This window comes from Falco cherrug, chromosome 6 (genome assembly GCF_023634085.1).
Source record: "Falco cherrug isolate bFalChe1 chromosome 6, bFalChe1.pri, whole genome shotgun sequence".
Taxonomy (NCBI): Eukaryota; Metazoa; Chordata; class Aves; order Falconiformes; family Falconidae; genus Falco; species Falco cherrug.
In genome coordinates this window covers 62,282,098-62,305,404 of record NC_073702.1, presented here as the reverse complement: position 1 = coordinate 62,305,404, position 23,307 = coordinate 62,282,098, and the positions used below count along the sequence as shown (strand labels likewise).

At 39.5% G+C, this 23,307-nt stretch overlaps 2 protein-coding genes across 3 annotated transcripts; one reads left to right on the top strand and one right to left on the bottom strand.

The window, feature by feature from the left end:
- Positions 1-657: 657 nt before the first annotated feature.
- Positions 658-21,932, bottom strand: TRAPPC3L (trafficking protein particle complex subunit 3L). Its single transcript, XM_005445700.3, has 5 exons — positions 21,662-21,932; positions 18,501-18,598; positions 15,725-15,824; positions 2,640-2,825; positions 658-1,596 (listed from the first exon to the last, which is right to left on the bottom strand). The coding sequence occupies exons 1-5, from the start codon at positions 21,698-21,700 to the stop codon at positions 1,477-1,479; spliced, it is 543 nt and encodes a 180-aa protein (XP_005445757.1). The 5' UTR covers positions 21,701-21,932; the 3' UTR covers positions 658-1,476.
- Positions 2,891-8,771, top strand: CALHM5 (calcium homeostasis modulator family member 5). Of its 2 annotated transcripts, XM_055713973.1 has the most exons (3): positions 2,891-3,661; positions 3,764-4,113; positions 6,928-8,771. In XM_055713973.1, the coding sequence occupies exons 1-3, from the start codon at positions 3,574-3,576 to the stop codon at positions 7,315-7,317; spliced, it is 828 nt and encodes a 275-aa protein (XP_055569948.1). In that variant the 5' UTR covers positions 2,891-3,573; the 3' UTR covers positions 7,318-8,771. The 2 variants fall into 2 exon arrangements, with proteins under 2 accessions (XP_055569948.1, XP_005445755.1); XM_005445698.4 differs by having other exon boundaries at positions 2,902-4,113.
- Positions 21,933-23,307: the final 1,375 nt, after the last annotated feature.

Below are 23,307 nucleotides of genomic sequence, written 5' to 3'. Positions count from 1 at the left end.
CTTGTTACTTGTTGTAGCATGTTGTCATTTGTTACGGATAGCATGTAACAGCATGTTGCGCTGAGCCCAAGGCTGGGTAACGAATAGCATAGTTTTTGTTCTGTACAAAATTGTTCTCTTAAAGCTGCATTACAGTACCGCGTTACAGTATGCCACCACTGTACTACCTGTTAAGACAAAAGAAGGGAGAAAGATTATTGTGAGGATTGTACAGTTCTGGTGGGAATGAACCCTGTTGTCCCCAAGGTAAGAGGTGCCCCTGAATTAGCAGGATTAAAAGGTAAACAGACTGAGGGAAAAATAGGAGATGAGGGTGCAAATCACAGCAATAAAATCAGGGTTAACTCTAGGCTTCATTGAACTGAATTGAGGGTTTGTATTTCAGTTTAAAACAAGCTCTTTGGTGGAAGAAGGTGAGCTGGCGTTGTGGACAGGGTACTTGGGGTTTTGTCCACCCCCTTACCCAACCCAGACATCTTGCATTACACTGGACAACATTAACCTTTCCTATAACTCAGGTCTCTGCGAGGCTGCTGTTTCTCGGCTTCGCAGTCATGTTATGGTAACAAGTGCACTGCCAAGAGGAAGATATTCAATAACCAGTGGTGAAGGTCAGATAAGAACAGACATAACAACCAGCAAACCAGTTGTGTGGCAATCTCTGAATTTTTATTCAAGTTTTCTTAGGCAAGTACAGATCCACGGTGACTACACATTAAATACATCATGCTTTCTTCATTTTGGTCATAAGATCAGTGCTCTTGAAGAGAAGACTAGTATGAAAAGGCCTATAGCTTGAAGCAGCACAAGCACTGCTGCAGTTGTCAGAGTGCTGCAGCCTGCCGTACGTACATACGGGGCTGAACAGGCATGCCAGCAAAACTGCATGTGCAGCCTGAAAGAGACTTAATGAATCAAACCTGCTCCTGCCATCAGTGAAGCCACATCCCTCTCTGGTTTCAAAGGGCGCAGGATGTCCAGTGTGGAGGACAATGAACAGCAAACCATTACACATCAAAACAGGCACCCGACAGCGAGACACTACATACAGCTGTCACAGTAGATTAATTAATTACAACATCCAGGGAAATAAAGCTGCCATGCTTTGAAACATTACCAACAAACAAAATGGGAAAAGGTGATCATTTAGCTGAAAGCAGCTCGTGTCTGAAAACAGTGGAATGAATATTTTGCATCCAGTGTGCAATAAATATTGAGATAATCTTCCACTGAGCTCAAAAGCATGGTTATGTGAGAAGGAAGGGCAGGACATTTTGATCTTTTATACTGATATCTGTGTCATGACAATTAACATTGCTTTGCCCCTGCTCTGCCCTGCCTGTTTGCTGCCTGGCTCTCTTCACCTTTCAAATGTATGACAGGTGCAGCTGGCTCAGCGAAGCCATTTTCACCCTGCATGTCTTCTTCAGAAACAAAAGGTGCAAAAAATCCCTCAGAAAGGTTTCTTCCAATATTTCATTTATTTCTTCTGTACTTTCTGTCTTCAGCCTTCCTTAAAAACCTAATTCCTATTTCTGTCACAGCATCACCCTTCAGCCTGTCCTGGAGAAAGGTAACTTCTGCTGTTAAGTGAACCTGGAAAGAATCAGGTCTGATCAGTTAAGCAAAGAAATGCCCAGTTTTTTCCCTGTCCTCCAGTTTAAGGAGCTTTTTCTGTCTCTTACCACAAGGGGACCCCCTTTCTCAGGATTCATAAGAAAACAGATTTCTAGCTTGTTTTAAAATATCTTTCCCAACCAAGTTAATAAAGAGGACGTTTATATACGCTGGAACTTGTATAATACATTACCCTTCATTCCAGTGCTTTGCTTTCTTCCGAGAACCTGAATTATGTACTTGATGATTTTGTGATCGCAAAATTTCCTGGTGATGTGCTAATACTTATACTACTTTTGCTATTTAGTCCCATCTCAGATACTATAATTCTGAGACTGACGTACATGCATAATACTTGTACAGCTTCTGTTTTCTTGAAGCGTAAGATATATGACAAATTAGATATTGACAGAAACATAAAGCAGCCCAAACATTATCTTCCAGAAAATGCCACAGAAGCTCTACAACTCAGTGAATTTCAAATGATGCCCTTTGTTTATTTTTTTGTAAAAGTCTTAAATTTAAGAACAAAATTCGGAATGCCATCTGATACACTTCTGATGCTTTAGCTTTAACATTATACCCATCCACACTTTGTTCGCTCTTTCAGCAGGTGCTGTGGTAACCTGAGAATATTACTCATTTTCATGTATTTGGCAAGAATCAGGAATGGCTATTACAGGTTACACCTATGCAAGAAAGTAAGATGGGCTCAAGGAGCAGCTGAGGAGTCCAGCAGGCCCCCCTGGCTCTCTACATTATATGTTAGCTGGTTCCCTGATCCCACCTGGCTTTTGCACCCAAGTTAGATACTGAAGAGCCAAGTAGGGACAGTGTGGGGGTGAGCTAACCTGTGTGCTACTCTACCCCAGGATCCAGGATCCATCTGGCCCTTTAGATACAAACATTTAATCTGACAGAGAGGTTAAACATTACTAAATTTCCTTCATTTATCCGAGCAAGTGGTTTTGCTTTCCTGCATATTAGCAAAGAATGGAGAAAACAAACGTGCACTTCCTTACCATTTCCAAGGCACCTCGAATCACCCCACAGAGGAGGTTGCAGTAGCAAAGTGATGCCCGTTCTGCTGGCAGCTCCTCCACAAAGTCCACTAGTGGGTTTTTGTCCAGGATTAAGGAGAATTCATTTCCTGCAGCACTACTGCAGCTCACACTAGGGGTGACCCCAAGGTACATCTTGAAAGCAACCTGCAAAAGGATGAAACTCTGCTGCTTGAATCTGTTGTGTGCAAACCAGACATGAAACTTTAGGATGCAGCATACTGTAGACTAGCTTTACCCCAGGAAAATAGGGAGAAGGGGCAGACAGGCTGGAGATCAAATTAGATTTGCCTCTTCTGTGATCAGCTTGAGCCAGAAACACAAATCTGGACCTATGTGATACTTCAGGGAAGTACAACAGAAAGCTGCTTATTGTGTCTTTGATGTTCCTACATTTACAACCCCATACAAAGTGGTTTTGTTGTTATCACTCATCTGCTTTCAGTCACGGCACACTCCCCTGGGACCATTAGCATCTATATTAGGTCCTTCACTATATTGCCAGCAACTTTGATAACCACAGCTCAAAAACTCCTGCGACTGGTGAGTGTGTGTCTTTACTCTGACCTCCATCCACCGTCAGAAAAACAACCACCAAGAATAAGACTGCCAAGACAGCAAACTTATTTGATTACATAGAGCACTGCTTGCTTTCCTTCTATTACTGATGAATGTTACTGTAAATGTGCAACATCTGCTCTGCTAGTGGAGGGGTCCCCTGTGAGCATGTTTCTCCAGACAGTGACATCACGGCGTTATCTAGACCGCGCATACGCAGGCAGGCTAGCAGCAGGCTGTTCTTCCTCTGGAGAGCTCTCCCCTGCTACACCACTACAGACTGCTACGACCAAAGATAAACGTGTCTTGATTTTTACCTCTTTAGTGAGCATGAAACATGGATGCTTTCCAAACAATCCTGAAATTCTTTATGAACCGGAAAACCGCTATAGGTTACAGTTTTATGGCACTCCTGACAATGGGAGGTGAGCGTGTGTTTTCTCTTGTTGCTTTCAGATGCCCCTGCAGCAATGAAAACTTCAGGTACGGTTTGGTATTTCTCTTCTCCCCTGCTTTTGTTTTGCTAGTTATTGGATATTTCTTGAACAGCAAGACCTGGAAACTCTTTACAGGCTGCTGGGTGAATCCCAGAAAAATATTCCCCAGAGGGAATATCTGCCATTTTTTTTACATCTTTGGACAAATCACTTTAAATGCTCTGGTAGCCCCAGTGATGTGGCTTTCTGTGGCTTTGCTCAATGGGACTTTTTACGAATGTGCTATGAGTGGCTTGAAAAATCCTGCCTACTTGAATGCAGTTTGCCACAGCAAATCTGCAAAGTGCTTTGAAGAGCTATACAAGGTAGCCTGTGACAAAAGCTCCATGCCCTTTTCAGAGAGTGACGAGCTGAAACGAACTCTTCAAGCACAGTCCCAGGTAAGAAAAATAAATTAAGAACATTATGCAGTTTGTACTGTCACTGTGATTTATCTGTGGATGATCCTGATGTCAGATGCTAAGATAAAACTGTTGATTTCACATAAACAAAGTTTTGGCATGATGCAGCCTTGCAAAATACAATCAATCCATCTTGTAGTTCAGTTTGAGCTGTGCCATACTTCGGGGGGGCGGCGGGGCACTGACAGCAGGATCAATAAGACCAGATAACTTAAAAGATTTCTTTCTGAATGAAGATTGCTCTAAAGAGAAAATGGATTGTTTATGAGGCTGAATTAAAAGATGTCACCCCATTAAAGGGAACTATCCTATTACAAAATCCATACCACACTCTCCTATTTTATACTATCATGATAACTGTAATGAAATCTTAGGTCACTAATAGTAGAAAAATACTGGAAAATAAGATTAGTGACAGATTTGTGACTGCTTGCATAATACATTTCTGTTTGTGTTTCTCATGTTCATGGTGCCGGATGATGACATGATTTTGTCCTGCTTGGAGGAAGGAAGAAACACTAAAATAAAACAAGCAGAACATACAAGCTGAGACTGCATTACCTCTTACTGTATTGCTGTGATACAGTTCTGTTCACTGCCTTGTAATGTAAATAGAGACAAAAAGTCAAAACAAAGGGGGGGGGGGGGGGGGAAGTCTACAGAAAATGACAGAAAGATGAGTATTGGCAGGAATTAAAAAAACCCAGTGGAGCCAGCAAGGTTTTGTCAGGCAACTGTACCCATCTGCAGCCATTTCCTCCCCAACAGCCGGTTTTATTTTCTCATGCAAATAGGACCGGTATGCAGACAAAGCCTGTGCTGCAGACAAAGCAATTTACTTGAGAGTTTTAGAAGGAAATAACAAACAGTGCTGAAGACTTTAAGTTGTATGTATGGGAAATAGTGAAAGACCAGTGACTCAGTCTATAGCACGAGAAAACATGGGTCCTTTCTCCAAGAAAGTGAAAAGCTGCTAAAAAGAGCAGTTTCTCAAATACCCATAGAAATCATCAGTCAGTACAAAGTGACTGGAAACATAAAAGAAATAGCAGAGCTATTCTTCCATACCAGTCCCTAAGAATAATTGCTTGTCAAGCTTCTCTGTTTCACCTATTTCCCTGAGGAAACTTACTATATTCCCTCAGCTAAATATAGACTTTTACTGGTGGTTATTTTTTTAATATTAGTGCAAAAGTTCACATGAGAAAGGTTACAGCTCTCCATATCACCACCATTAAAGCATGGGAAATCAGTTCCAGTTCATATGGGTCTCTGAAACCTAGATTTGTTCCACTGTTTGAAAACAAGTTTGTTTGTTGCTTTTTTTTTTGAAGATGTTACACGTTGCAGTGGAGTAGGTAGGTAAAACTATTGCTTAGGCCAGTGGCACTAGGCATGAAAAAATTGTGTTCACCCCTCTGCTCTCCTTAGAGGAGAACATCCCACAATAACAATTTCAAGTAAGTTTTTCCACCCTCAGCCCTTGCTCTAATCCTAGAAGTAGCTCTTTCTTTGAAAATGTTAACGGAATTTTGTCAAACACTGAAGTTGCTACAAAAGAAGGTTGAGTTATGCTGGAAAAGCATATTTCAGCAAAAAACAAAGCTTTCTGAAAACACAACTGTTTCTAATCAATGTGTAGATGAATTGGGCTCTATTCCAGTGCCAATACAGACCTGCCAATGCGCATGCTAATTCTTCTTTCTCATGCCCTCTCCGCCCAGCATTCTGACCGGATTGGGCAAGAAGGTGATTTAAAACCAGTTTTGGCATAAAAATTATTTTCCACTACAAAGGGCTGATTCATTGAAGTCTAAAAAAGTTCACAAGAATAGCACAGATTTCAGTGAATCTCCTGGTAGAAGACTTGGGGAACACTTCTTAAATTTAAGAGAGTCTTTTATATTCCTATTAGCTAATTAATGCAGTTGTTGGTTTTGGTTTGGTCTGTGTTTTTTTGAGGTTTTTTTCATTAAAAGGAAGTCTAAAAAAACACATCTAAAAATGGTCACAGTTTAAAAGGTTGATTGAGCTGAGACAAAAGTTACTTTTTTGGGGTTTGTAGTTCATCATAATTCAGAATTGTGTCTTAACCTTAATTCTTGCTGGGTAATTTTATTATAACACTTCCAGGAGACAGAAAACCATTTACCATCTAGTGATTGGGATATTTTATTCTCTTTATGCACTTTTCCCTTTTTGTGACAGGACTCTGTGAGCAAATCCAATACACTTCATGCCAGACAGTTATAGTAATAAACTCTCATCATGCAGGCACTACTCCTGCTTTCAGGTCCTCTCCGTTTTCCTGCTTTCAGGTCCCCTCTGTTTTCTATATAGCTCTATTCATTTGATTTATCATCAGACTTGAGTTCTGATTCGAGACAATCTATCCCTGAACCTGCCATTGCTGTTATGCTGGAGACATCACTTCAGCTATTTTTATAAAATGGGATGGGGAAGCAGCCATACTCTAGTATAAGCCAAATTTTCCTGAGCATTTTACCTTCCACTGTAAAAATCAGCCAGCTTTTGCCTTCCTGAAAAAGACACCAAAATAAGCACTATTGAGAAGCCTCAATCCTCATGTCTTCTGCTTCCCACTGGTTCTTGTATGGATGCCCCATCAACACTAATGCCAGGCACGAAATGCAAACTGGGATGAGACACTGCAGTGGGGTCCCAAGAGGGCCCACTGTAGAAAATGTGGTCGCTCTCTCAGACATTCTTGATTTAAGTAGCATTTTCACTTGGGCCTTTTTAACCTGAAACACATTTCTTTTGTTTTCCCAGATTTTAGGCTGGTGTGTGATAGTTACCACAGCTCTCCTCTCCCTGCTAACAACTTGCTGCGTCAGCTGCCAGTCAAAAGTCAGCCACCTCCAGCTGATGTTCTGGAGGGTGTATGCGGAGAAGGAGAAGGAGCAACTTGAGCAGATTTTCCAGCTGTATGCCACCAAGCTGAGCGAGCGAAACCTGAAGTGCTTTTTTGAGAACAAGGAACCAGAAACAATTCCTCTGCCAGCTTTTCAGGCATGGGAGGATGCTTCCCAGCTCTACTCTTTCAGCAGTAGCAAACAGCATTATAGCACAATTCACAGGCTAGTTGAAGAAGGCCAGAAAGAAATCAATGAGGAAAGAGAAACAATGCTGGACTTTGTAGACAGAAGGGAAATACCATAGATCAAATATATTTTCAGCTTTTTTACATCTTGCTTATACGGCCTATTTCTAGCTGGTTTCGTCTCTGTATTTTTTCACAAAGGCCTCTTCTTCATCAAGTTCCTGCCTAGTTACAAACTTGCTCCAGAAGGATGGAATGAAATTATTTCCCTACATCAGTGAAAAAGCTGCAGATCTCCATGGCACCTAGGGTTCACACTCTACTAATGTTGCAGACTCCAGATCAAGAGCTGACAGCAAAGAGATGGATAAAAAAAGAGGGGTTTAGCAATATCCTATGTAAAAGACACTATATTATGCACATCCTATGTAAACCAAGAGACCATCATAATGTAACACCATTTAAAAGGTGTGAATATAATAGGGGTGTGTGTGAATACAATAATAGAGGATGTGTGTGGTTTTCTGCCAGCCCACAGAAAGTAAAGGTTTTGCTTCCAGGTCATTTCCAGGCCATTTACAGATACAGCATTGTTTTGAGGCACCAGTGGTCACACAAGGCATCTCAGTGTCTTTGGACTCCTATTGCACCTACAATGCTACGGATGGTCACAATGATCAGCCCGGGTCCTCTAATCCCTGAGACATCTGCCTGGGGACGTGACCTCCACTGACAGTGAGGTGCCAGGTAAATTTTTAGACAAATCTTACAGTTGAAGTGTAGGGTACCAAGAACTTGAAATTACCAAATAGCTCGGCATTTTGTGTAAAAATTAACATGCTATTTTGAAACATAATCAGTTGTTGTTAGAGCTTTGTTACAATAATGAAAATGCATTACTAATATTTTGCATCTATAGAGTACTTGGTATTATCTTCCCCACTGAGAATTTCTCTTTGTGTGGGTATAAAGCTCCTGTTTTGAGTGGGGTTTGGGCACTGGGTGCAGCCTGTAGAGCTATGCAATTATTGTTTGTACTGGGCCAAAAGCCAGTGTACAACAGAGGGCCTGGAAGAAAATTCCACATTTTAAGACAGGAAAATATTTTTGTAGCAGGGTGATTTTCACTTTTTCTGAGTATCTTAGGAAACTTAATGTCTGGAGCAAGAGGAACTGGCAGGCAATGCAGGTGAGGTGACTGCATGATCAGTACTTCTGACAAATGCATTTCACCCCAGAGCCCTATGCTTTACCTCACCTACTTGGAATTCACCACATGGCTCTAATACGGGGTGTTTAGAGTCTTTGCAAATACTCTATAGAAGGAGAACAAAGTTTCTGCCAAGTTCCTTTTCCTGGGGTGACTGGGCAGGCTTTTATGCAGCATTTTACTGCCGGTCTCCCCAAGTCTGCAAAGAATCATATTTTTTTGCTCTGTTTGAATAGGGCTCTTATCCACAAATCAGGGTACTCTGTCCAGCTGTTCTCATGCTCGCTGCTCTTCAGCAGAAAAAACTTCAAGAAACTATCTGTATTTACTCTTTGTTAAAATAAAATCCAAGAGCTAACTCCACTGTCTGCTTAGAATTTTCTCTGTGTTTTTTAATAACTTGTGGTCTTTGAACAAACAGTTTAAAGGTTTTTTATCCCAGCTGACCCACTTTGCATCAGACTTAGAACATATGCCTGAATGCACCTGCTGCAACTGAAAGCACAGATGTGACACTGTCAAAGTGAAAGTCACAACAGCAGACATGTCTGACACCACGTATGGCACGTGCATTTTTCTCCCCAGGCTCCTCTCCTGGTATAGCAACTATCTACTTCCAGGGTACACATCCCTTTGCATTTGTCTGCTTTCTCGTTTTTTACAAGATGCCCCAACATCTACTGCCCAGCCCCATTTCATCTCCTCCCTACACAGTAGGGGAGAAGTGACACCACCTAACAGGACGTCCCCACTGCCTGGGCCACTCTTCCCTTCCCAAAGCCACCTTTCCACCTCCTTCCTCACAAGTACCGCAGAAAAACAAAGCAAGAAGGGATGCAAAGGCAAGGACTAAGTAGGTTAATAAGCTGATCACAGAATATGGGAAACAAGTGTGTTGATATAAGGAGGAGATCTCCACTGTGACAAGGCAAAAGCATAGTTGGCAGGGGGAAAGGTGGCAGGACAGATGGGTTCTGTTTTGGGCTTTTGACACCCTCTTTTTCCTCAGGAGAAAGCTCAAAGCTCTGCACCTGAGTAGCCAGTGCCATCTGAATCAGGAGTGTTTTCCCAGCCTGGTCTTCTCCTTTATCGTGGAGGAACAAGACCAAGTTATGTTCTCCTCCCCTTGTCCGTACCCTGCTTCATGTTCACAGGTAACTCATGTTCAGTGTCCCCAGCTCCAAGAGCAGCTGCTGAGCACTTGGTGCTGCAACATGTGCCTGGTAGAGGCCCAAGTCTTTTGCTAACCCTTGTTCTCAGGGCTGTGTTACTCTGTGTTGTCTTGCCAAAATGCCTGCAACGTAATGCAATTTCTGTGTGGATGCTGGAATACTTATATAAACCCAGACAAAAATAAAAGCCCGTTTGACCCTATGTTTTCAATTGGAAACTGGTTTTGGCAAATCTAACCCTGCCCTTGAAGCAGCTATGGCAAAAGTTCTTCTGTATCAACATTGTCCCTGAATTAAAGTTCAGCAGCTACCATAGCAGCTCAGAAAGTGGTGAACACTATTGTCAACACTATCCAAAACAAAGTGGAAAAAACCCCATAAACAGCAGAAGCAATATTTCTCTCTTGGAAAACTTAGATTTTCACATTAATTCTGATGTCCATCAAAATATGAGTGCACAAATAAACAGGAATCTTCTGCTCAAGTCTCTGTGCTTTGCCCCTCAGTTTACTATTTCTTCTCCTCTGCGAGAACCCATTTTTTTCATTTGAATTCTGTTAACTCTTCTTCACCTACACATCTGCTGCTCCATCCAACTTCAAGTCTGTTATAAGAACAAAAACTAGTTAACAATGCTAAGCCCTCATATGCTTTCAATTTAGTTTCATCTGTATTTTGCATTATGGTATGACGCATCTGTCCAAATTCCATTGTTAGAATTTCCTGTGTAAAAGAAAACTTGCATGGAAACTATGCAAAGCCAGTAGCTGATTTGCAATGGAACACCAAATTAAACCAAAACTGCACATTTAAAATTGTAACAAAGTCTCAGCAGAAAAAAATATAATTAAGTATAGATAAGTAATTCAATGGATATGAACACTTTTTAAAAAAACAGTCTATGACTGGACAGAAATTCCTTTAAAACTAGCATACACAGCTTCTCAGAAGGTAAAACAAAGTTCTGCTAAGTCTTTTCTTGTGGCTAAAAGACAGGGAAGTAAAACAAATGAGAGGTTTAGAAAGCTGCATTCCTAAATCTGTCTCATTTCTATCTATATGAAAAGGAAGAAAAAATAAATCTGTTTGACATGTATGTAGGCTCACCATCAAAATGACACCCATATAAAGCAAAACCTCTCTTCTGAAAATGTTAATTGCAACTCTATGGGATTATATATTGCTTAATGTCAAACAAGAAATCTGTGCAGCCAGAATTAAAAATGTACCACTACACTTTTTCAGTCTTAACCATAATCCTATCTCTCTCAAGCAGCAAGAATAAAATTCATTAACATTTTGATGGTGTTCAAATACAGTCTAGAATTACTGAAATATTTAGGAGGCCACTAACTTATCAGTCCCTTTATATACTGCTGGGGACTCTTCACTGCAAAATGCTGTATGTGTAAATAATGTTGCAAAGTAAGTGATAATACAGACTGTTAAAACTGAAACCATAATTTCAGATAACAGAATAACAAGATTAATTAAGGACCAGAATTAATCTGCTTGGAAGGTGAAAGACAGCAAAAAAACTATTTTTGCTAGCATACTTTTCAATCTTAGTACTTTTCTACAGTCGGTGTTTGGGAAAAGCAAGATGCTTGAAAGGTTTTGCCATCTGTTGCTGTTTCTGTGTATTCACAAACTTTTCTTCACTGTTTATAGTGCAGTTCTCCAATTTTTTCAATTTAACTGTCTACTGCTTAGCACAGCAACCTGCTATATGCATTTCCCTCTCACTTTTAAGACCTGAAAAGCAACATCTACCAGCTTTTTAAATCCTGCCAGCTTCTGTCAGACTTTCAAACTAGCCATATGTCAATATACAGGGACCTTGCTGGTCCATTTGGTTTCCATTTTCTTATCCCAATTTGCCAGTGAGCAGAAAGCCTATTTCTACATGGCCTGTTTCAGCTCTTTTTTATTCAGTCCTGGCAGTAACCCTGCAAAGTCACAGCACCAATACACGAAGTCAGTGAGCACCGTGGGAACTCAGTGTAGAAGGACTCACTTTGGCTCATCATCAAAACTGGGCCCTCCTCCAATCCAGTATAAAGTAGCAGTAAATCCCAGGCTTTGCAGTCTGAACCAGTGGTTGAAATTCTAAGCCCTCAGTCACTGCCTTAGGTGCACCTTTCCTTCAGTATTTATTTCTTAATATGGCAAGCTGACTTGTACTCCTCGTTTTATGTTTTTTCCCTTTGCTTCATCTCTTTCCATTTCTGCAGGGAACACCCACCGCCTGATCTGACTTATCCTCTGCTTTCCAAAGGGCTGCAGGGTAACAGCTGTGTTTACAGGATGTTTGGCTCTGACTACTTGAACTGCTTATCTGCCTTAATTACTTTAACTTTGAACTGGTTTTACTCTAACACACTCATCCTCAAACAGGTTTCTGCCTTGGAAGAGTTAGTGCAGTTAAGTATTTAAGCACTTTCTCCTGGCTGAGGACACTAGTGTGGAAGGGTTGAAGAGATCACGGGAAAAAGCTGTGTAATCCTGAGCTGATAACTTAACAGCATATTTGCAGTTATTTGCTGTGTCGCTTTATGTATGTTTTGTTGGTATGTGCCTCGGACAAATGTGCTTGAAGACTACTTAAAAAATGTTTTGCCAAAGAATTGTGAAAATACTTTCCATATCACATTTTGCCTCAGAAAGGTTATACTCCTACTACAGAACTCCACTTTTAGTTTGCTAAAAATAGTCTTTTCAAGAGACTGTGTGCTTTAGTTTGTTCCAGTCTTTCCAAGTAATTTTATTTTTCTCAGCAATTCTCTTTTGAAGTACAACCTGCAGAGAAATAGTGTCTTTTCCCTTAATTTGATGGTTAACTTCTCACAGTATATTGTTGTTGAATCCCCTGTACTCAAGAATGTACTTAAGTTTAACTGTACTAAAGCATTTGTAAATAAGGGAACCATAAGGAATAAGACCCAGAAAACCAGATATGTGGCACATATGTGAAAATCCAGGAAAAAATTACTTTTAATATTAAAAAAATATATTTAAAAATTTAAAAACAATCCAGAAAAAGAAGTACACGAACTATCTGAAGAAGAACATAAATGAACACAACCTTGATTTTTCAGCCTGGTATTGTTCTTTTAATGAGACAGTGTATTTTGATACAGTGATTGAAATGCTGCTTGTCTCATGTTTTTTATTCAGCTGCTCTCACTGCTTCAGTGGATCCTCCACTCCAGCTCAGCTCCTCCAAAGGAAGAGCTTTGTTATACACCATCCTGATTTGAGACTCCAAAATACACTTTACTTCAGTGTCCTGGTTTTGGCTGGGATAGAGTTAATTTTCTTCCTAGTAGCTGGTACAGTGCTGTGCTTTGGATTTAGTATGAGAATAATATCAACAACACATGATGTTTCAGTTGTTGCTAAGTAATGTTTACCCTATGTCAAGACCTTTTCAGCTTCCCATGCTCTGCCACTGAGGAGGTGCACAAGGAGCTGAGAGGGAGCATAGCCAGCACAGCTGACCCAAACTAGCCAAAAGGATATTCCATACCGTAGAATGTCATGCTCAGTATATAAACTGGGGGCAGTTGGCCAGGAGGGGCCCATCGCCTCACAGGGACTGGGCACTCATTGGTCAGTGGGTGGTGACCAGTTGTACTGTGCATCACTTGTCTTTTCTGGGGTTTATTTATCTCGCTTTTTATTACTTATCATTATCATTATAATTATCATTATTATTATTATAATCATTATCATCATCGTAATTATCATCATCATTATTATTATAATTATTATTATATTTTACTTTGATTTTTAAAATGTTCTTATCTCAACCCATGAGGTTTACCTTTTTCCAATTCTCCTGCCCATCACATGGGAGTGGAGAAGCGAGTGAGCAGCTGTGTGGTGCTTAGTTGCTGGCTGGGATGAAACCACAATATTCAGGAGGAAATTTAGTTTCCAGTCTTTCATGAGCTAATGGAATCTGGCTGGCTTTTAGTAATGTCACCTGTTTCTGCTTTAAACTTTGGCAGATCATGGGGTGTGTGTACTTTATAGCCCTACCCGCAATAGCAAATGCAAAGAGGTCCTTTCCCTGTTTCTGTGACAGCCATCAGTTCCTCTATGACAAGCATTTTGGAATGATAACATAACTTCTGTCCCTCCATTTCAGTTAGTTGTAACATAAGTGTCTCTGACATGGTTAATGTGAGCAGGATCACACATCACCCGGTAACATACACTTTGAACTAAGATAATCCTGTACAACCAGCATATACTGGTACCTTATTTCACCGTATAGAAAGCCTGCTCTTCCCCAGTACATCAGTCAGCAGTTAAACATAATGCTTACATTTAGCTGATGCTGCTGGTAATTCCCAAGCATTCAGAAAGTATGCCAGTCATATTTTTGTCTCCTAAAATGAGCCAATGGAAATGAATGCCAGTTCAATTAACTGATGCCCAGATCTGTTAAAACAAACTACTACCTTGCAAACTGTTCTTTCTAATAAATTGTGGTTAACTTTTGCCATTGGGGAAGGCTAGGCACATCTTCATCAGCAATGCTTCATAGCTGAAAATCATAAAGCATAAAGGGCTCATTCATCATGACCTGAATGTGTATTAGTCTGAGCTAACTCAGTATCTATGAACTACTACCTCCTTTACAGTGACTCAGCCGTCTAAAGGGGCTGAATATTCCTATGGATTTCTGTAGAGGAATGAAGCTGGGTTAATTATCATTGATAATATACAACTATGGGTTGTAAAGTAAAGACAACTGCTTCAGGGGCGGCGGGTTGGCCGATGTAGATAAAGCTGTGGCTGGTTCTGTTAAGTGGTTGGGCAGCCAATGAAGAGAGCAGCCGAGGAAGAGAGAGGAGGAAGAAGCAGAGAGAAGGGAGAGAGAGCGTGCCTTGAGTGAGGAGAGACTAGGGGAAGACAGCAGAGGGGCTAGCACAAAGAGTATGTTGGTATGTGACGGTAAAAGCCCTTGTTGCGGCTGGCTAGTTTGGAAGAGTGCTGCGACAGATTTCTCCTTGAGCTTCCCCAGGAAATCTGACTTGCCCATGGAGGCAAAAATAAATCTTTAAACACCCATGTATTGCCACTAAATTTCCTCCTAGATCTTTCTTGTCTGACAATAGTGTGAATGACTGATTAATAAAAGGGAAATTTCCATCAAAGAGAGCAAAAGCACTCACTCTGATTTTATCTCTTTGATTTTATTATTAGACTTGTGGGTAGTCAGGAAAATGTTCTTCTCATTTTCTTTTCCTTTCTTCTATTTCTTCTCTATTACCATTAAGTCTCCCTTTTGAAGAAAAACCTGAGGCTTATTTCTATATTACCATTTTAAAGTTAAAAAATGTCTAAGATAATTATGGAGACACTGAGGAGATTTAGATGACAGGGTAAGAATATCAAAGTTCAAGATCTGTATGAGATGGTTAAGACTTATGCTCCTAGAAAAAGAAAATAGTGAGGGAATATATGATTTCCAGTTTGTTAAAACTGGATCATTTTTTATTGTTTGCTGCATTCTCTGGCAAGAGTAGAAGAAATCAGCTTAAGCTGCATTAAACAAAAAGAAACTCTTTACTTATTCTAATGGCAAAATGCCCCTTAGGCTACTAGGAATAGAAGAATTTTAATTTCAGCGTAGCAACTGACTTTAAGGTCAATTTCGGTCAGGGTTTGGCAGCCTCTCACATTTTGTGTTCTCAGTCCTCAGATACAAAACTAACTCACCATTAGGTGAATGAATACTGTGGTTTTGTCAACCTTTTGCGGTAAACTTACCACTATGGGTTTGTCAAGACCATCCACAAAATTCTTGTCTCACTAAACATCACGGTTTTTGTGTTCTGTTGAATGTGGTTTTTTCACCAGCCTGATGTAGCACTATGTTACAGAGGTAGAAACTAATGTCTCCTCTCAAGGCCAGCCTCTGTGAGTTACTAATTGACATGAGGTAATCAACATAGATAAGGAAAAGTGTGTATTTCACCCAATGGAAACATAGGTGTGATTGTAGAGATATGTTTTGATAGCAGTATGGCAGAAAATGTAAGTAACTCCTGGAGCAAAACTATAGAGGACGAGGGAGAAGCTGAGACCATTGAAGCTGATGAAAATATAGAGAATGTAAATTTTATCTACCTGTGCAATCATGTCTGCGGTTTCAGAATAACTGCGGCACTTTTTCACAGCTGAATGAGCTAAAAAATCATCTATCAGCCTTATGCCAATGCTGTATCCCCTAAGGAGAAAACAAAGAAAGTTAATATTCAAAATGGGGGACTTCTTTCCACCTACCATCTCCCTAATCTGTCTCTTGTGCTTTCTCAGCAAAACAGCTGCATGTTCCTAAATGAATTGCTTTGAGGACAACAGAATTTGCTGGTCTAGATTCTCCTTTCTACCGCATTTTGCAGTGCAGTGGGATTGCTGTTCATGTAGTCATTTAAGGAATCAGACTTCGTTATGCACAATACTCCTGGCAAGGATGATATGAATGTTGTTTACATACACATTGTCTATACATACATTTATATTGACATATATGAATAAATATTATATGTGAGATGTGAGTATAATATATAAACATATGCAAATAATACAAATAATACTTCTTTGTCACTAAAAATAGGATAGGATAACATTGCACAGTATTTTCACCATTCCTCTGTGATCCCCAGAGTTCATCTTACATTGACCCTGTCAAGGAGAACAAAGCAACTGCCCCTTTAGGTCACAGCATTCACCTCTGGGCTGGCATGGAGTTCAGCAAATCCTGGGCACCCTCAGTGCAGTGGTCAGGTGCCAGGAAAATCCACAGGAAATGGACTCACATCTGATCTCTTTCTTCTTATTTCTTTACCTCATTATTTGCTCTTTCCTCCACATTTCCCTAACATGTTCCTATTTGCACAAACAATTTGAAAGTTGCTAGTCAATACACAGTTTCACTACACCACCAACTTCATTTTGTATTTAAAACGCTACGGTTTCAGAGAAATTAAATAAAAAGGGATGGAAGTTAATGGATTTTTTTATAAAACAAATACTCATTCCTAGCTCTCACAACATTCCACAGATATTTATTTTATAGTCATCTCTCATTCATCTCTGGTTAAAGTAAGAAGTTTCAAAAATACACAGGCTTCTTTACGATGCTATGGTGGAAATTACTAAAGAGTAGTTTTGGAAGACGTGGAGAAATTTTTCCTCCTTGTGTTTTTATTATTATAGCTTTTTCTATAAAATATTTTGAGGTTTTGTCTTGATAAAGACTTGATGAAACAATGACAGGTTTCATTAAAGCAATACAGCTATTTTTACTTCTATGAAGATGGAAACAGCCCATCTAGAGGAAGAAACCTTACAGATTCATAGATGACCTGTGACAGTTGGCGACAGTATTCTTAGCTCTCTCCACATATATATATATATATGTACGTATATAATCTGTAGTGAGAAAGGTGTTTTTCACCATACAGTTGCCAAATAGTTGCTTGTCAATTTGTTATTCATTTGACTTTGCAAATCTAAGGTGTAACAGTTGAAAGGAACCTAAGCAGTCTTGTACATCACCAATACATACCTTGCTAACTGATGATGACATATTTACCAATGTTATTGATACTGATACTTACACAATAAATAAATATTTCATTTTTTCTTGATGCATGACATACTGCAATTTTAAACCTCATGCTGTCAAAACCACTTTTTGATCCTGTCATCACATTATACATCAGATCACTTTTTGGCTTCTTGTCAAAGACATGGTACAAAATCAGTAAGAAACTTCATTGAGTTCAAGCTTCTTCACTGAGGATGAATGCACTGACAAACAGGCAGAGGCTGCCAGCATCCACATAAATGGAAACAAAAAATTCCCTAAAAACATTTCTGAGTTCACATTCTTTCATAACATTTGTGTCAATCTCTTTCTGTTTTTCAAAAAATGCTTGGAGGTATTAACTATTTTGTGTGCCCATTTTGCCTGAAAACACAAGCCTTACTCTTCTGCCAAAGATCTTAATCTTCTTATTTACCAGCCCAGAAGTTGTTTCTTGCTGATTTTCTGTGATACCATTATTTTTACTGTGGTAATGCCTAGGAATCTTAGTCAGGATGACAGGATCCTATAAACATAGGATCTCAATTTTTCAAAGAGGTTATCCATTATAGAAATCAGTTCCTCATTGACCATTTGTGCTAACTCACTCATTGCTGTATGATCTTTCAAAGGTGAGAAGCCCATCTGCCCCTAACCCAGGGAAGAGAGCCACCTCACAGGGGACAATTCAGACCACCCAAGTCAGCCACCTGAATTACCTGCTCTGGGAAGGCAACTGACTACAAAAGGAAGCTGCCTATTGACTGAGTCACCTAAGCCAAATCCCTACAACCTGGAATTGCAACTGCTTCTTAGCTGTCCAAGTCACAAACCCAAGGTATATGAGTGGGAGGCACAGGAAGGCCACATCAACAGTGAACATAGAAATGCATGTTAACTAGAAAATACCTGTGAGAAACAAAACGTTTGTCCCGTTTGAAAGAATATGGGTACAAAGAAATAGAAGAGGAGAGTTAACATGGAAGTTGAAATTGAATACATGGATATAGGAGATGAAATTTATAAGTTTATATTATGCATTAGCATAACAAAGGATCAACAAGGACCAAGTGTAAGCTATCAAAATAATCCTGAAACTTTTCTTCTGAGAATTCAAAAAGAGAATTGTTGATCTTAATTCACAAATTTGTGTTACTTCTGTTGACAGAATATTGAACCTTATTCTCATGATCTCTGTAATCCTTGACAGAGGGCTAGAACTCATAAGATAGCTGACATAAAGCTGAAAGGTAACGTATAGGTGGACAAATAGCATTATCAATAAAGCTGAACATTTAAAACAGTACTTACATTTTATCTAACCAGGTGTTGACATCTTCATCTTTTTCATAGTCCTTGCACAGCTGGGCTACCAAAGCCCCATATGTGAGTACAAAAAGTTCTCTGCTCTGAAAAGGTCGAAATTGAAAATGAAGCAAACTAGAATCAAACTTTCCCACACTTTTGAGCTGCTACTGCATTAAAAGCAAGCAACATTAACATCTCCATTAATAAAGAAACTTCTGTCTGTGGATGTGTAATTGCTGAAATCCACAATTCAGTGTGACAGAAGCTGAACTGATCAGCACTTGAGTCTCTGCACAGGGAATTTGCTTGTCAAAAAGACTTTCTTGGGATACAGCTACTTTCATCAGGTGCATTCTTGCATCCTATAACCACACATATGTATGCTTGATTGATAAATGCTGTCAAATGCCACCCAAAATTAATGACAATCATTTAGTTGCAGGGAGAATTACAGAGGCAATGAGCTATTGGTTTGTTTATGAAAGGAATAACAGTATATACACTGAAATTCCAGTTCCTTTACAAAGGTATGGTTGATCTGATTCAGATCATCAGCTGCTTTCCCAAGAAAATAAAAATTAGATAAAGAAATTGGCTCAGAATAATGAAAACATACTATAATTCAGCACAAGTGTAAAGAATAACAACAAGTAGAGTAGAAAAGAATCAGCCCCATTGATATTTCCCCTCCTTTATCAGTCTTTACAAGTAACCTGAATCACCATCAATACTAGCTCTCCAAATTCCTGGACAATCTCGTTGCTACGTTATTTCCACTACCTGAGCAAGATGAAGGGAATGGGTGAGGATTACAGCCACCTGCCCAAGGAGCATGGAGAGCAACTGAGGAGGTCAAGGGCGTATCTCTGCACAGATCCTGTCACAAGCACTAGTCTGGGATCTTCAGCTGCGCACCAATCCAGAGGAAAATTTTCTTCCCTCCCTGCCCTGCCAGATCACCTCCATGGCACTGCAGAATTGACTGTATTTAGCAGGAGCAGCAAGTGTCCTTTAGGCGAGAGACTAGGTTGACTCTCACTAAACTTCTTGGGCAAGAATTAATTAAAGGAAGTGCTGCAGGCCTGAGGCATGTGGGCAGACTAGAGGTGCTTTTGTTTATAGCCTGTGGAAAAATAATAGTGAATACCAATGAAAACACTAGAGCAAATCACAGGAAAGGAATAACAGCTTGGTAGAAAGTCTTCTTCCTGCTCCTCTTGAATCAAAAGCTTGGAGTTTAACCAGTATGTCCATTTCACCAAGTCACTGTTCAAAATCTGTAGTATGGAACCATGTCCTAAATTCACCTTGGTGATAATTCCTATTTACAATAATATTGTTCACTTTGCCAAATTCTTGTTAAGAAGTTTTTAATGGAGTAAATGGATGCTATACAGGTTCTGTATTGTTCTAATCTCAGCAAAAAGTCAGATTTGTGATAAGACAAATACCTTAGAGAAACATAAGCATACTCTATCAACATGAGTGTATTTATCAGCCACTCTTGCTATCTGTTGAAGTACTTTTTGTCCATAAACTTATGTATATTAAGTTTAATTATATCGTATTCTTCCATTTCTTTTTCAGTAGAAACCTCTGTCCCCTTTTCAAAAACTGACATAACATTGTTTGCTGTGTCATTCTGGAACTTCTCTACTGCCTCAGCTCCTATCAAAAATCACCATTCACCATACAGAAAACCCTAAGGCTCTAAGTTCCTGAACAAAGATTTGTGTGGAATTGAACCATCCAAACACAGGACAGACTTTGTGTTTCATTTTAATATCTAACAACAGAGGCATATAAACTTACCTGACATTTCTATCTTTGACCATAAACTTCTCTAAGCACTTAGACCTCTGCCTCTGAACAAATCCCAGTCTCAGAAACTTTGTGCCCATCTTTCCTAAGCCTGTTCAGAATCTCAGTACTAGGGATAAAGTAAAAACATGCAGTTAAGTGCCCAGTGAGTGAGATAGTAATTTTTTGTTATCATCTTCTACAGTTGTCTATGTTCTCTTTTCCTTACTAGCAACTTCCTCTCTCTTCAGTTTGTTGTACATATGTATACATAGATATGTGTGTCATAATTATACTTTTAGATGCAAACATATTCTCTTCAAGACACAATACTATCATTGGGTATTTTAAACCACTGTGGCCTTATTTCTGCATTTATGGCATTTTGGTTTTTTGGACTTGTGGTAAAATAGTCCTATACATTTCGAAATTTTCAACCATAGATAGTTTCTGAGGAAATTGGCTATCTGAATTTTTCCTATTTAGACACATCACTGCCAGAGAACAGGAAGAATAACCAATATCTTCAATGACACAGAAGAATGCTTTTTGTGACCATGCAGTTTAAGAAGACCTGTTGGGAAATCTTGTATGCAGTATATTTAAAACAACTGCTGGAACTTTAGGAGAATATGAACATGAAGTACAGAAAAAGAAGGAAGTTTTGGTCTATATAAATTCTACTTGATAGGATTCTGTGCTATGTGATCAATGGTCAAAACCAACATTCAAAGACAATGGTTACAGTTTAACCATTGTTTCCCAACAATCAGATTTTGGCCTTAAAGCCAGCATTGAGGTCCTGTGATGGTGCACTCCCTATGCACAGCAAAATCATGGCATTAGGAAAATTAAGAAGGACCCCTGCTCACGCAGCATCACCACCAAAAGAAGACATGGTATGGTGTGATCCCAGATGAACCATCTCTTCCTGTAATTGTTCATGGGATAGAGGTGTGGCTGACGCAGCTTCTTTTCTCCAAAACAAGAACAGAGTTTTGGCCTCAAGGATTCATGTTGAGGGAGAACTGTCTGAAAATAATTTCATTTTATAGTCAAGGTAGCTGGAGAGATATGCAGGCTCCTAGAGCAAACCTCAGTATAACTGCTCAAACAGACTCCAAGTCCTATGGGCAGGCTTTTTTATGTCACTGCTTAATAGCCGGCAGATTGTTGGCAGCTCACAAGGGGGTCCCACTGTAGTCATAAATGCTGCCAGCACCTCTGCTCTGATACTGGCAGACTCATCCCCATCCTTCCAGCACTTTTTGGAAATTAAGGCTATTTGGAAATATGCAGTGCATCAATACAATAACAGTTTATTCCTAATCCATGCACGATTTTAACTTAGAAAAATGTCTTACTATTTTGTGGTTGTCCTTTCTTCTTGGTGGCCGAGACATGTTGCTTGTGTAGCACCTGATGTACTTGTCAGTTTATGTCTTTTCTTCCTCCAGCAGCATAGTTTTCTCTCCAGTCACTGTATTTCCTCTTTCCCTTTTCTAAAGTTTTCTCCTTTCTGCTGTTCTGCCTTTTGCATGAGATGTGTTTGCTGCAATCTGTAATGCTGCTGATGCTCCTCCTATTTTCTACGTGTACTGAGCCCTTTGGGAGGAATTTGACTGGCAACAGATCTGCCCCTGTACACAACATAAATAACAGCTCCATCCATAAGAATGATCTGTAATCAAATACACAGCAAACAGCCATATGAAGTCAAACCGGGCAGCCCCGAGAGATTCACAAGTCTTATGTTTTTAGGGACAGCAAATTCATTCTGTTGTTTCTGTCAGGTTTTGGTGTTTGGAGAGTTAATAAAAGTGCCCTCTCTGAAGAACAAAATCACAGACTCAGAATCATGGAATTGTTTAGGTTGGAAAAGACCTTTAAGATCATCGAGTCCAACCGTATACCTAATACTGCCAAGCCCACCGCTAAACCTCGTCCCTGAAGATACTGTTGTATAAGGTAATTAAAAATTGATCATTTTCAACTTAAAGGAGCTATAGTCTTCTGTCAGCTCTGACTGCTTTAGTCTGGTGAGTTAATGCCTGCCTAGGCAGTAGCAGTATATGTTACGAGGCATTACTACCACCATGTTTCTGAAAAGCTGGCAGGACAGCCCTAGAGCACCAGACTCCCAGAGGAATGAACTGTGTACCTGCCACAGCTGCCAGCTTGTGCAAATGGTACTGTCATTAGCAATGTTTGCAGGTGATTTTATATCATTCTTAACCTATTATAACCCCTATTTGTAAACATGCCTGCTACCAGCATCTAGGAAGGTTTGGCTTACTTTTTCTGTTTTCCCCTGAGGTAAATTTGGCCTATTCCATTAGTTTAGATTTGCAATAAATTTAAACTATGATCACTAGTGAATTTAGACATTAACTTGGTATCTGTCTTTCCTTACAGCACTTATCTTCACATATATGCCCACTGAGTCCTCTCGGAAAGGAAGTAGAAATTCATGGCCTCATCTGAATCAATGCTGTTATTAAATTTCAATTAATTAATAAATTTGGTGCTAGAGTAAAATTAAAGGTGTTTACTACTCCGGATACACAGAAAGCAGCAAATGTGATTCATTTTGGATAAAAAAGATTCATTTACTTTAAAAAATGGTATTTTAAAGTTATGACACAATGCCACAAGAAAAAATAGGACAGATAAAAGGATTTTTAGCTTTTTCTGTGGAAAACATAGTCATCCTAACAGCTTTAATTTTACACAGAACAAGCTGGTGTTGACAACTTTACAATGCAATAAACCTCTTCCATTTTTTTCCAGGAGCTTTCCTGGCCCTGTAAAATCTAACTCGATTTTATAAGTGAAACTATTGTAGGTACTTCCCGTATCTAAATTTAAATAAATTATAAAAGCCAGCCATTACAATTCTCTAGATAATTACTTGCATTTCTAAATTGAATCTGAGATGGGTTTGTTCTCAGATTGTCTCCAACTGGTAACAAGCACCAAATGTGTATCTTACTGCAAAAGACATCTGATA